At 42.6% G+C, this 14,373-nt stretch overlaps 2 protein-coding genes across 3 annotated transcripts in view; one reads left to right on the top strand and one right to left on the bottom strand.

Annotated features, from left to right (window-relative positions):
- The window catches only part of ptn (pleiotrophin), a 41,536-nt gene extending 36,751 nt beyond the window's left edge, over window positions 1-4,785 (top strand). Inside the window, exon 5 of the mRNA XM_069711092.1 lies at window positions 3,944-4,785. Within this exon, the coding sequence (XP_069567193.1) occupies window positions 3,944-3,999 (56 nt within the window). The 3' untranslated portion in view covers window positions 4,000-4,785. The remainder of the gene's footprint in view (window positions 1-3,943) is intronic.
- A 5,755-nt stretch (window positions 4,786-10,540) lies between these two features.
- chrm2a (cholinergic receptor, muscarinic 2a) overlaps window positions 10,541-14,373 on the bottom strand; it is a 68,401-nt gene continuing 64,568 nt past the window's right edge. For both annotated transcript variants that reach the window (XM_069711049.1, XM_069711051.1), the window contains exon 3: window positions 10,541-13,217. In XM_069711049.1, coding sequence (XP_069567150.1) covers window positions 11,683-13,176 — 1,494 coding nt within the window. In that variant the 5' untranslated portion in view covers window positions 13,177-13,217 and the 3' untranslated portion in view covers window positions 10,541-11,682. The remainder of the gene's footprint in view (window positions 13,218-14,373) is intronic.

The following is a 14,373-nucleotide window of genomic DNA, read 5'->3' as shown; positions in this document are numbered from 1 at the left end:
GAGGCGTGAGAGACAGGGGCAGAAGAGAAGCAGAGCAAGGATGACGGTGGCCAAGATGAAGGGAGGCGGTTGGGAAGAGAGAGACCTGCTATCTGAGCGAGGTGTGATTTCCCATGTCTGCCAGTTGGAAGATAAGTCCTGGGAAGCAGAGGGGAAAAAGAAAGAGGGGGTGCCGTGCACAGAGAGGTGTGTATTGGAAGGGGAATTGTGTATGCTTTTCCTCCGTGTGTCAGGAGATGGCAGAGATACAGTCCACAGCAGCAGGATCAGAGGGCTTATGAAAAAAAAAAGAAATGTTTGGCTTGCGAGTGACTGAGATGGAGGCAGGAGAGGCCATCTAACCCCCGGCTGGGAGCACCAGATCTGCCCAGCCAAATCTGCAATTCTGAACAGCCACCTCAGGTTTGAGAGATGGGTTTTGCCTGACTGCTGCATGTTGCTGTAATAGAGGCAGCATCTGTCATTTTGCAGATTCAGGAGGAGACAATGCTAAGAGGCGCCTCGGGAGCGATCCGAGATCCAGAGTTGCGTGTTTTTCGCCGTCTTTTCCGGGTGAAACACAAACTCTGCGTCGCGAAAGAGACAACAAAGTGACAGAATTGAAACATTATGAATGCCTGTATAAACCTCAAGGTCCCTACCTTCTCTTCCAGCAGAACGAGAGAGAGAGAGAGAGGCGCACAAGGAAGTGTTTGGATGCCAAAGTAGATGTCAGGTTAAACAAAAGCCTTTGTTTGGATAAATCTGGCACCTGAATTTGTTCGGGTGCAATTTGGTTTCTGTCCTTCCTCCTGGATAGACAGGTGGTGTCCTGAGTTCTAAATCCAAGATCTGCATTCACAGCCACACATGGTGTTTCTTCTACACTCCATAGTCTGCCCAAAAGACCACAGCCGTGGAGTAGAAGAAAAGGAAGGTTTGAAGTTTGAGGCTGGTTGAACTGTGTGACAGATAAAGTTATAATAACTTCATTTTCTGCAGTTCCCCCCCCCCCCCTTTTCGTCAAATAACTTGGTGACCTTGTTGAGAAACACAGATACCACTATCACATTGAGACTAGTCTCTCATTTGGATGTTAAGACAAAGTTCAGAAAAAAAATTCAAAACTTTCCTATCCATTTAAACAAATCATTTAGTGCAAATTAAGTTATAATTCCAATTGACGAAACTTTGCTTGAGCTGTCTAAAGATCGAGATGGAGTGCAGCAAAAGAGCAAAAAAACCCGTCTGAATGAAGGGTAAGATTTTATATAAAACTTAATAATATGAAGACATATTCAGTAACTACAGTAATTGTACAGCCGTTGCCTGCAGTTTCCTGCAAATTTGATGTTTTCTTAAAAATGATAAATTTTCTAAGAGCAATTTTGGGGCGTTAATGCCTTAATTAAATGTATCATATGAGCTTGTGAGCCTTGTGATACTGAGCACTTCCATGTTCCAAGAAATATAGGTGGCGCTAATTCTAACTACTTTACCGTTTGGTTTGCGTGCACAAGATTACTCCGCAAAGTTACGAAAGTTGCCAAGTAAAATCGGTGGATTACATTATTTACTTTATTTGTAAAATTTAAGTTTAAAGGATGAGAACAATTTTAATATAATAATTGCTTGAATGTGCTTTTTACCATTTAACAAATGTCTAATAGTCAGATCGTGGGCTTGGCTGTTTCCGTTCAGCGTAGATTTGAGCTGGAGAAGGCGGCAACGGTTTGATTATGAGCCGGTGTCACAGGCAAAGAGCAGCAGTGCCATGCAGGTGCAGCATAAAGTACTCCAGCACAATAAGAAAGCCTGCATCTCGTATACGGTGGAGACAGAACAGAGTGAGAGTGAATCTCGTTCCTCTATCTGCCTCTCCAGGGAGCAGAATATGCAGACACAAAACAACTGGGGGAGGAAAACAACAACAACAACAAAAAAAAGGGAGAAAAACAAATGAAAACAAGCAAACAAATGGGACGGAAGAGCAGGTTCCATGTTTGCATGGGTGAGACCGCTTTGCAAGTCCAAATTGTTATGCCTGTGGACATTTGCAGCTGAGGTGACAGGAACAGATTTCCAAGATTTCGTGGTGTACATGGAGAATGTTAAAAGGTTGAAACTCGATTGAAATCTCATTGACTAAGCATACCTTGTCGCAGTTCAGTACTGCTCACCGGCATCTTACGAGAGGATTTGTGAGTTATGCAGGTGTCCTTTCAAGATAAACCCTGAATTAAAGTTTTTATGAATGGATTAACTATTCATATATTATCACTTAAACTGCAGTAAGATCCCTTTTTTCTATCACTGTCTTTTTTTTTTTTTTTTTTACTGGATTTTCAGACATGTCAATCAAATCTGCTCATTTTATTTCACTAGTTTGACTTTGACTTGACTTTTAGTTCACATTTGACACATCTGCCATTTGTATACAATAGGTTTAGCTGTGGACCTGAAAATAAAAATAAAAAGCGACGTAGGAGGATCTAAATTTGGTAGTAAGTGCAGAAGGAACTTGCCTCGGCTCACGTACAAGGTCTAAACAAAAGAGTGTGGATTATCCAGGCATGTCATGAGCTGAAAAGCTTGCGCAAGAACAGTACATGCAGTTAGAGATTAGTAGTACCAAGAAATACAAGCACATGCTTTTGAAAAGGGCGATGAAGACGAGTGCAGCATACATCCTGTTATTCAGAACAAGCCTTTTTCACACCAGCCATTTCAACTCGTCATTGCAGGAAAAGCTCAGGTGTTGTTAATAACATTAACAATGGTGTTGTTCTATTCGAGTGTCCAAGTAAGCCGCGACATTGTGACAGCCCGTTTATTCATTTCTAACATTTTTAGTTGCATTTTCTACATTTTGAGGAAGCACTTTCTTGCTGCGAGTGAAGTAAGTATTAATGCCACTGCTCCGTCCGTGTACTAAATACAAAGCTACAGCCAAGACTTGAAAAAGGAAAACGGGTATGCTGGCTTTGTTCAGAAGTAACATCGTTATGTCTTTAAAGTCGGGGCCGATACTTAGCATTTTTCGCCAATAATATTAACTCATTTAAAATTGCGCTGCTTTGGCTCTGGTCTTGTCTGCAGTCACGCCTCTGTGGTGTTGAGCAATGTTCCGATCCCAACGTTATCCGATTGGGTACACTTCACGAGTAGTGCCCAATCAATGCTGAAGCCTTTCTCTGCCACAGAAGAGCTTGTCCGGGTCAGTATGAGGAGCCACAAAATAGAACCGCAAAGTTGAATTCCCTTTTTTATTTACACCTTTTCTTGCTGTGGTGTGTCAACATGACTTCTGTAAAAATGCCTGTTGGCAGGGATTCATCTTATTTTGCATATTTGGACTCTTAAGACCCGTAACATCTGCACACGCATAAAAAAAACAATAACAGAGATTTCAGAAGATAAGACACAAGACAATTTGGCTAACACACACACACACACACACACACACACACACACACACACACACACACACACACACACACACACACACACACAGAAACACAAACAACTCAGCAGATTGACAGTCGCACAAACAGCGAGCCAGAAGCTCGCTGGCCAAAACCGCTGCAGGTTGTGCCCTCTTTCTGCTCACTAGAGCGGAGAGGCCATGAAGCAGAAAGGGAAGCCATGCACTGTGGCTTCTGTCATGACTGCCAGGTAGCAATCCACTGTTGCAGGAGGTTGATAAAGTGTTTTTTCATGGGGCATGCACCAGTCCACCAAATCAATCCCCAGGAGAAAGCAGGAGGAACAGCAAGCAGTGTCACCGCACTAAACCTGCTCGCAGAAAACAAACTGATTAAAACTCCTCACGATCTGAAGCGGAGCCTCTCTTCACGGAGACAAATGGGATTATTTTTATTTTCAAAGACGTCACCTCTGGCAGGGAAAGTCGTTGAAGTGAAGACTGCGAGGTTTACCTTTTTTTGTGTCTTTTCTTTTGCAGATGCAAAGAAGCAAAAGAAGGAAGGCAAGAAGCGAGAGCGCACCCAAATGGACTGATGAGGATGTTTGAGCCAGCGAGGAGAGGAAGACGACGGTGGAAAGACGTCCACTGGCCCCATTTCAACATGGTTCCTCTATATATGTCCTGTAGGTTGACAGTAGGAGCCTCTATAGCTTTGACAATACCAGTGGAAATATGACTTTTAGTGACAACGTGTTTTACTTTTTCTTCTTTCTAGCGCCCGATAAGAAACAACTTGTATGTTTCCGATAGGAGATATAATCCTCAGAGGTAGGGACAAATAATGAGAAGATTTGTTTACTAGTGTTCTCACCTAATTATGTTATTTCTAGGATTATTTTCTTAAGAACAAATTGCCTAGGACTTGTTTTACAGTTGCATAGCCTAACCCTAATTTGGAGAAATCTTTGGTCCATGCTCTGACTTAATGAAGCAGTTTGCTAAAAGTGAAGCTGTAAACATCTTCACTTAATTAATTTGTGCAAAAAAAAAAAAGTCACATTTGCAATTTTTTGAGTGGCTGAAGTTAATTGCAACTCTTTCCTTCCAATTAAAAACTGTGGCAAATTTCAAGTCAGAAGAAACACAAGCTAGCTCTGTCCACAAAGTTGCATGAAACAGCAACTGTACACGTGTCCAGTCTTTAGTTTGTTCTCCACCTGCTGCTCTGTTGTACCTCAATTTATACCCACTGATTGTTCCTCTCTGTCTCTCCTGACATTGTAGTCCTCAACTGGAGTTAACATTCCCTTTGTTTCCTGGTACATTTCCAAAAATGAAAAAAAAAATATATATATAAAAAATAAAACTTAGAAAAGATACCCAAAGTGTTTTGTCGTTCACCTTTAGCTTCCTGTCAATCAAAAAAAAAAAAAAAAACAACAACAAAATTTCAAACACATCTCATTTTTATTTGAACTTCATTCGGAGAGAATATGGCACAATGTAACCACTTAATGCAGTTCGTCTTACAGTGTCATAGGTGGCCAGTGATAATAACACTCAGATTCATTGTCCAGAACAAATAATCAATCAAGAATGCATCGAAACGGATAAATCAATACCATTGTTACTGTACAGGAAGTATCATAGTGGGGGAAGGGGAGGAGAGTAAATGGGGGATTGTTGGGGGAGGGAGAACATTCAGATAGTAGCTATTAAACATGTGTATGTACATTTCAAATGTACCGCATTTGAATTACATATAATGTATTATCATCTAGATATATACAATGCAAACAATAGACTGTTAAATTCATTTTTCCTACTGCGAGAAGCCACAAGCCACAGTGAGTGAATACACAATGAACATCTACATACATAAGCAAATAAAAAAAAGTAACACCTGAATGTACATTTAACACTTGCAGCAGGCTACTGATTTCTCTTTTATTTTTTTTTTTTTTTTTGTATTTTTTTTTTTTCCCATTTGCTGATTTTTATTTGAAATCCCGGTGTTTTTTTTTTGTTTTTTTTTTGACCCCTTGGAGGTTCAGGTCGGGTCACACAGCTCAACACGACGGCTGCTTCACAACAACAACAACAACAACAACAAAAACTTCTCCCCAGGATTTTGAAATTGCAAAAGTTATAAAGTGTGTCCGGTGAGATAGCAGGGCGGAGCGGCTCCTTCCCAAGGTGAGTGTGAAGCCTCATAAATTTACAGGTGAAATCAAAATGAAGCCCCTTTCCTCGGGGCTTCTGGGCCACACTGAAACTAGTTTAAGCTCTTGTTCTCTTCCTGGCTTTCCAAGCTTTGCTCTTCTTTTTTTTTCCTTTTTCTCCTCTCTCTCTCTCTCTCTCGTTCTCTTTTCTGGCTGCAAAAAGTCACTCTTCAGACCCCCATTGAACGCTGCGCCAATGTGGAAAAGTTTGGATCCAGTTGCTCATTTTGCAAAGCAGCAATCCAGTTCTTGGCAAATCATGAACTCCAGAAATGCACATATATTGATAGCGTCCACCTTTATAATAATATTCTCTTTGAAACACTTTTCATAATCCTTAATATTCATTTCTATGTAGATTTGATATGACATTTTCAAAGCAGGAAAGGAAACTCTTGCTGTACACTGATCATTTTTTATAATTTCAGTTTGTAATACTACATTTGTACAATGATGAGACAAGCAGATTTACAAAATGTGATAAAAAATGTATGATGTCATGTATCTACATATATTCCAGTGGCGTGTCTAACTTGAGTCTTTGGAACCTTGTTACTATTGTACGACTTTGAAGAGGAAGGAGTGATGACTGAGACAATCACACCGTGTGCATCTTCCCTGATGTGCGGCATGATGTTTTGTCCAATCTGATGTCTTCATGCTGAGAATGCCATTTCATAAAAATTAAACACCACACAGCAAGCTGCATGCACACACACACACACACACACACACACACACACACACACTAAATGACAGCACTGATCTCGACATAATCACAGACACGCAGGGTTTCCAGAGGAAAGCACAACATTTCCGATATGACAAATGAGAATACACACACACACACACACACGTGGAAAAAAAAAAAATCAACCCAAACGGCCCACTGTGCCTGCAAGATAGTGTTGAAATGTGTCGCCGTGGCGGCTGTACACTGGTACAGTTTTTGATCAATTATTTCAAAAGGCGTGGAGATGATCGTTTGAGATTGTTCGGTCCAAACTTTCATTGCCTCTGCAATCAGGCGACCGCTGTTAGGATGGAAATTACAGTAATGGGAGCTCAGAGCCGGGAAAAGGAAAAATAACGCAGGCTTGAATAACACACTCTGTAACGCGCACCACACCGTAGCACAAGCTGCAACTTTCAGCACGGACACTCAGACACACAACAGAGATTTTTAAGGATAAGAGAGCAATTTGTTGATGTCACTCCGGGTAAGGCACTTCAAATTGCTCTGTACAATCCGGCGATATATATATTTTTAAACTTTTCCGTCTCGCAGCGTGGACGAGCTGCTGCTTTTTCACGTCTGCGCCGCTGCACAAGAGTGTTGAGATTCCTCTCGGCGACAGTCGCCAGAGTGAAGCCAGAGAAACCTTGAATTTGAAGTCGTCTCTGACCAACGTTACATGTCACATGTAGTCCGTATGTACTCCGTAAAAGGAGTGTAGCCCTTTGACACAAGCCGTATGAACAGGAGCCCCGCTAGCTCTGACGGCACATTATGATCTGTTGATTACAAATGCAGACTAATGTTTGTTTTAGCCACGTTGGACAGATGAACGTCACATTATGGGTGTGCATACATGCATTCGAGTGGACTCGTGAAATGTTAAGGTTATGACCGCGTTCGCTGCAAAGCGAGAAACGACCGATTTCTGTTTGAACAATAAAAGTGCAGAAGGGACGGTAAACAGTTTGGCATCACGCTGTGTTTACACCAGGCGGCAGGTTTCGTCTGGGACACTGAAATTCCTGCAGCAAAAACCTTTGGCTGACCTGCCCAGAATCGCTGTGACTTCTCCAAACATGGTGCACATGCAAGCGGGATCCTCTGCGCTTTGGATTTTGTCCCCGACAGACCCACACTCTGTCCCCTCCTTTCTCAACCCCGCTCGTACCATGACTACAAAGGCACGCTTATCTGTTTCATACGTGCAGGCTGCACCTTGGGGCCGTCAGCTGGCTCTCTCTCTCCCTCACTGTACTCTTTCACCGACACCCAACGACGCTCCTCTCGCTGTCACCACATTGTCCAGAGGCAGGGCCCGATACAAGAAGGCCTTTTTTGCTCAACAGCTTGGCAACGAGACTTGGGGTGTGTGTGACACAGTTTACGAAAACTGACGTCCAAAGTGCAGGGAATGAACACAGTGAGCACTATTTTTTTTATCTTTTTTTTTTTTGGTGGGGGGAGGGGGGTTGCATCTCACCCTTTTAGCTCACCAGCAGGTGATAAACTGCCGTCACCTTCCATCAAACACCCGAGCAGCTGCTCAGACCGAGACCCCCGGACCACAGCGCGAGCCACTTACTTCCCTGCTGGCATCGCTCAAATGACAGTTTAAACTGAGATTAATCAGATATTCTGGAAGGCTCTTTAGTCACTGCTGAGATGTGTGACAGATGTCGGACAGACGTGGCTCCACTTATCACCGTGACGGATGGTTGGATGGTGAACTGGGATGGATGCCTCGCTGTCCTGCTGAAACTGCTGTACAAAAACCACGATGTACTTAACTAAACTTTGGAGGTACTTTTACTCGTTTTTTTTTCTATTTTAGGCTACTTAATAATTCTATCACGTATGTAGAGATTGATACTAAATCCCATATGGAGCCACATATTGCATTTTGTGCATCTAAAGAGTGTATTACTGTCCCATCAATAAAGTATGTAAAAGACTAAACTTTATGTATAAGTACATCTATTGATCACTGAAAGGTGTACTACAGTGATTTAGTACAGCACTTTTATACAGTTGCAACTAACAACTTTAATTACCAATTGATCTATCCATGATTTTCTACTAATTAATTAATTCTAAAAGTCTTGGCCGATGAAATTTATATCAATCGATGGGTTAATTATTTAACTAATCGTTTCAGGTGTGCACTTCCAAGCTGAAGCCTGGTCACCTGAGTGACATCACTGGAGTAATTTTTATCAGATCAGATGGAAACCACAGAGGAAGAATTGATAGACACTGCAGTTCTGACTGACCAGTAAATTTACTTGGACCTTTTACAATCAGTGGAATGCCCCTTTAAGGGAAATTCTGAACGCAAGACTTGCAGAGTATTTTTCCTTCAACTCTTACTGATGAAGAGTCCGAATGCTTCTTCCACCACCGGTGTAAAATGGGAGAGGATGTTTATTCTGCACTGTTGTAGCTCTGCACATATATCAAGTGCACGGCTTCACGCAACAGGAAGGAAGGCGATAATTGGAGCAGGAGAAAGGAAAAGTACACACGATATTTACATTACATTCATGACCTTATAAGAGTCGGAGACTATAACAGGATCAGGACTGAGTGGAGCACTAAGTGGGGCATGGACGTGTTGCGTGCAAAGCACAAGCTGAGCGTGTAATGGGCAGTCTTTAATCTCAAATGTAGGTGTTCCACATCGTCCCGTAATCTGATCAGCCCCATGGTGAGTTTTCATTACGGGATCTGTCCCAGATCTCTCTTTAAAGCGAGACAGCCTTGAGGAGCTGTTCGGTGCGGGTCTAATTCTCTGCAAAGCCCCCCTACCAGCCTCTGTGGCAACCGCTCCTGCATATTTATCACGCCAACTGGTGAGCATACATTACTGTAGCAGAACTGTCCAACAGGCTGAAATGATGGATGACATGCATGAACACAGAACATGTCTAACAGGAAATTGATGTTTTCCCATTTCTCCATTATTAAAAAATAAACCCCACTACTTATCAATTTGAATTTCAGGATGATGATTTTCTGACAATTAATTAACGAAAATGTTAATTGTGAAATACATTTTAAGAAAATGAGGATGGATCACAAAAATGATTTAAAGACGCAGAAGTAGCCCTTTTTGAAATCACAAGGATGCGACCTGTGATCAGAAGTAAACTCCACTCTTGGAGCGCACAAACACACGTCACCACACACACACACACACACACAAGTCTTCATGATCATCTCCAGCACAGTACAGGTTGAAACATCAATCCACTAATCAGCAGGATCAAATGACGTCAAATACACACACACACAGTAATAAAGGACAGCTCTGAGCTCCAACCACCTGTTTCACTGTGAGTAAAAGGGTTCTTCGGAGTGGTGAATAACTTAACAGCAAACATAAATATCTTAATAGTTGCAATAAAATAAACCTTTGACATCCTGTCAGCAGGAAAAGCTGAAGTGATGTGTGGAAGGCAACTCAAGGAGTGCAACTGAACAATCTCTTTTTTTCTGTTCAATCATAGCTTTTGTAGGGACTGTTTGTTGTTTTTACAGTTACAGCTATTTGGTTGTTCACTATGACGATACATGACAGGCTGTGTTCAGCAACAATACAATATTAATCCATACAAAATACAAAATGTGAGAACTGCAGCTGTCGTTTTGCAGCTCAGTAGCACGGCAAATAGTGCAATACACCCGCAGGTCCAGTAGAGGACAGCGTGAGAAGAACATGCACGTTCGACTGAGACAGGTCGACAGGTGATAAACATCAGCTAAGAGGGGTCAGGAGACCAAGTACAAAAGCTGTGGATTAAGTTGCAGGATCCGAGACGACGTGTGTTTTGGTGAGTTTTTTGGTGTTTACGTGTTGTTTTCCGCCACAAAAATACATGCGTTTTGACACGCTGTCCTTACTAGACTGGTGGGTGTAATTCCACGTTTTGCAGGGTCTATGCGAGGGACTACTCAGTGGCTGGGTGCACTGACTTCCTCAGACCAAGTCAAAGAAATAGTCCCATACATAACCCCTCAAGATACAAATTATCGTGTGTTTTATTGTAGACAAAAACAGAAACCAGATAAAGCGTGTCGATCAGAGAGCATTAGAGAAGCTGGTGAAATTGATTCACGATGCCCCCTCTCCCTCCCCCGGTGTCCCCTCTTTATGCTACACTAAGATAACCCTCTCCTGGTCCCAGCTGACACATGATGGTATCAACCTCCTCTAACTCTGAAGAGCATATTTCCCAAAATACCAAGCAGTTCCATTCAATTAGTAGAATCATGGATTTATCCAATTGGTCCAATTTAAGTTTTGTAGTCGAGTACATTTTTATCTTTTGGGTAACTAAATAGCTGGTCAAAAAAATATTTTACTTACAGTGTGAGTTTTTTCTTTAACACGTGATATTTCCATGCTGCGAGCACAAACACCCCCAAGGTTTTGGCACGGAGGCAGAAATTTGGAGACAGATATTTAAAAAATACCCGAGTTGTTCCTGCCAGCATGCAAAGTTGACAAGTGCAACTTTAATATATTTTTCTATTATGCATTGATGGCAACTCATTCCCTCTGGGGCTTGTTGTTAGATGGGAGAGCTTCAAGCCCTGATATGACCGTGTCAGAGGCAATCTACATAAAATTGATTCTACATGTTGCTGGTTGGAAGTGCCGTGATGATGATGATGATCACAGACAGAGAGAAGAAGGCAGGCAGAGGGGCACAAGTGGGTGTGCACAGTAAAGCAGAGTCAGCGCACACCTACATGTGCGCACACAAATAGAATATACACCGATATGTACAGTTATCTACAGGTATCTTCACTGAACTTCAAACTTCTGTGGTTTGTAAAATCAGTCAGCCCTATTTTCCCATTTTTGAAGTTGTCTCATATTTTTCGTACAGCGAAGATCTTCCTCTGCTCTTTATCTATGGTAATTTTTTTTTTAAATTTTTTTTTTATCTGCTCAGTGTTTCCTGCTTTACACGCACCCTCATTGGGTTTTTTCGGCGCACGCAGCGCTCAATGTAACTGAATTTTGTACGACCTTCCTTATCTACGCTTCGTCTGCACAGCACATTTCAATGCAACTGGCTTCGGTTGAATTTGTGTAAAGTGCTACAACCGGTTATGGAGAGAAAAATTGGAAAACTAACGATAAAATGATGGAAAGTGATTTCAAAACGTACTCTCGCAGTCTTGACCATGGTTACGAACCTCTTTCATACTCTCTCTCACACACACACAAATATACATGGATGATACACACATACCCACAAATACACAGGCAACTCATACTTCAATGGTTCCTTCCAGGTGGCCCGTATTTATCTGGCCGACCTACTATTTTTATATTGGCACAAGAGAAGATGCTTGAATGTCTTCTTAAATGTGACATTGCAGAGGGCGTAGCAGGCTGGATTGATGGTGCTGTTGATGTAGCACAGCCAGTAACCAATAGTCCATACGGTGTTGGGGATGCAGCTGGAGCAAAAGGTGTTAATAAGCACCATCACATTATAAGGAGTCCAGGTGGCTACAAAAGCTACCAGGATGGCCATTATGGTGCGGGTGACTTTTTTCTCCCGTGACGGCGCCACCTTCTTCTTCTTGTTTGGAGGTTGCTTCGTCATCTTCACAATCTTGCGTGCCACGTGGTTCTGACGCTCGGAGGTCGGGACAATCTCCACGGTGGCATTGGATGGTGTGTAGCAGTCGCCTTTGGGGGATTTCGTCTTGATCTTGATGCAGGTCAGCTTGGAGCCCCCGGCTTTGGCTCGCTGACGTGGGATTGGCTGGCTCGTCTCTGCGCTGGAGTTGGCTGTGGACGGTATTGGTTCCTCGTCTTTCTGGTTGGAGGCAGCCACGCTGCCGGATGTCGAGTCATTGGAGCTCTCCTTCTCCTCTCCAGGAGTGCAGTTCTCCCTCGCCACATCGTCACCTTCAGTTTCTCCCTCAGCAGTGGGGGAAGAAGGCCCTTTGCCGTTCTGTAGCTTTCCATCGTCCTCAGCGTTCTGGTTCTGGGAGTGCCCCGCGTCCTCCCCTGGTACGTTGTTATTGTTGGGTTTTGGTGTGTTGTTCCTCCTCTGGACAGGCGACTGAGGTTCTGGGTTGGCCCCTGATGGCTTGCGGTTGTCCTTCTTCACGCGGCTCTTGCTCGCTCTGGAAATCTGCCAGTACAGCTGGATCATGATGATGACGGGCAGGTAAAAGGCGGCGATGGCTGTGCCGAAAGTCACGGCGGCGTTGGAGAAGAACTGGATGTAGCACTCCTTCTCAGGCACGGTGCGCCCGCCGACTATGAACTGCCAGAAGAGAATGGCGGGCGCCCAGAGGATGAAAGACAGCACCCAGGCAGCGGCAATCATCATCCCTGCCATTTTGGTGGTTCGTCTGACAGGGTAGCTGAGGGGCTTGGTGACACAGAAGTATCTGTCAAAGCTTATGATGAGGAGGTTCATGACAGACGCGTTGCTGACAACATAGTCCAAGGCTAACCACAAGTCGCACACCACCGGCCCCAGAGGCCAGTAGCCTATTACTATATAGACTGTGTACAAGTTCATAGAGCACAGTCCGATAATTAGGTCAGCACATGCAAGGCTGAATAAAAAATAGTTGTTGATAGTCTGTAGGTTCCTGTTAACTTTGATGGAAAGCATGACCAGGATATTTCCAATAACTGTAACCAAACTGAGGGAACCAGCCACCAACACAATGAACACCACCTCCACAGTCTTGTAGGGGCTTTCGCTCTCTGCCACGACGTCTGTCTCATTGCCTTCAGAGGCATTCCCATACGTGAAATTGAATACATCCATGGCATTTGGTCTTTTGTTGCCACCTCCTACTCAGATGGAACCTACGAGAGAACAGAAACAGAAGAGAAGATTTGTAATAAAGGTGCAAAAGCTTCACCTTTTTATTCATCTGAACACTGTTGAATGGCGTGTACAATAGGGTTGTGGATAAAACATTATTACGCTCTTAAGTTTGGGAATGTGTCGCTTATTGTCCCATCTCAAAGCCTTCCCAATCCTTTCCCTTCAAGATTGAACAAAAATGTAAATGATCCAAAAACCCAGGGGAAAAAAAAAAAAAATGGAAATATCAAATGACTGTGTTGATGTCAGCGGCACAGCATAGTTAGTTTCAGTGACATTCAGTGAAATATTCAATGCCATCTTTTAACATTTAATGGTGTGAGCAGAGAGAAATAATGATCCGGAGATAGATTTAAAAAAATAAATAAACCATCAGCGCGAGCAGCGTGACCTTTTCCGTTGTAAACCAGCTTTTAGCACGTCTAAAAGCGATTCATCAAATAACAGTGACAATTTTGGCTGTACACCACTTCACCTGGAAGTTAGAAACAGATATCTGGCACATATATGTTTTGTAGTCAGTGCATAAATAGCATCTCCCCATTAGACATCTGCTACAATCTTAATGCACAGGAATAGTTTATTGAAAAATGAGACTAAAACAAAGGTGGTTTACATGCTAAACAAATTAGTTCATTAAGTGTTTCCAAAGGCTATTATTGAAACCTACAAAAGTTGGAGTTCAAGAATAAAAAAATTAAAAACAAGTCGTAGCAACCAATTTTTCCAGGTAGAAATCTGTGATTTATGAAAAAAAAAAAGCTTTGCTGTCATTTCAAACCATGTACATCCCCACTGTTGTCAATGTGGCATTTATTTTTTTCATGATCAAAGCTGCACTATATTCCAGGCTTTTGTCTGCCCATCCACTTTTGATGGATACATTTTCGACCACATAATGCCTAATGACTAGCTTGGGACTTGAATTACTGTCTTTTCATTTATTCTGTCATCTGCATGCGTTTCCAACCCCTAATATTTGCAGTTGATGGGTGTTTTAATAATCAGTACTCCTTTTAAAAATTCTGCAACGGCGGTGCATACATTCTTAAAAAGCGTGTGTGTGTGTGTGTGGGGGGAGAGGGTAATTATACACCGCACAGTCTGTTTTACCAGGAGTTTTATAAAGACTTT

This window comes from Brachyistius frenatus, unplaced genomic scaffold (genome assembly GCF_029030835.1).
Source record: "Brachyistius frenatus isolate BFR_SWC_R1_liver_20210118 unplaced genomic scaffold, ASM2903083v1 Contig_96, whole genome shotgun sequence".
In the NCBI taxonomy this organism is placed as follows: Eukaryota; Metazoa; Chordata; class Actinopteri; family Embiotocidae; genus Brachyistius; species Brachyistius frenatus.
The sequence above is the reverse complement of the archived record's forward strand: the minus strand, read 5'-3'. Positions and strand labels throughout refer to the sequence as shown.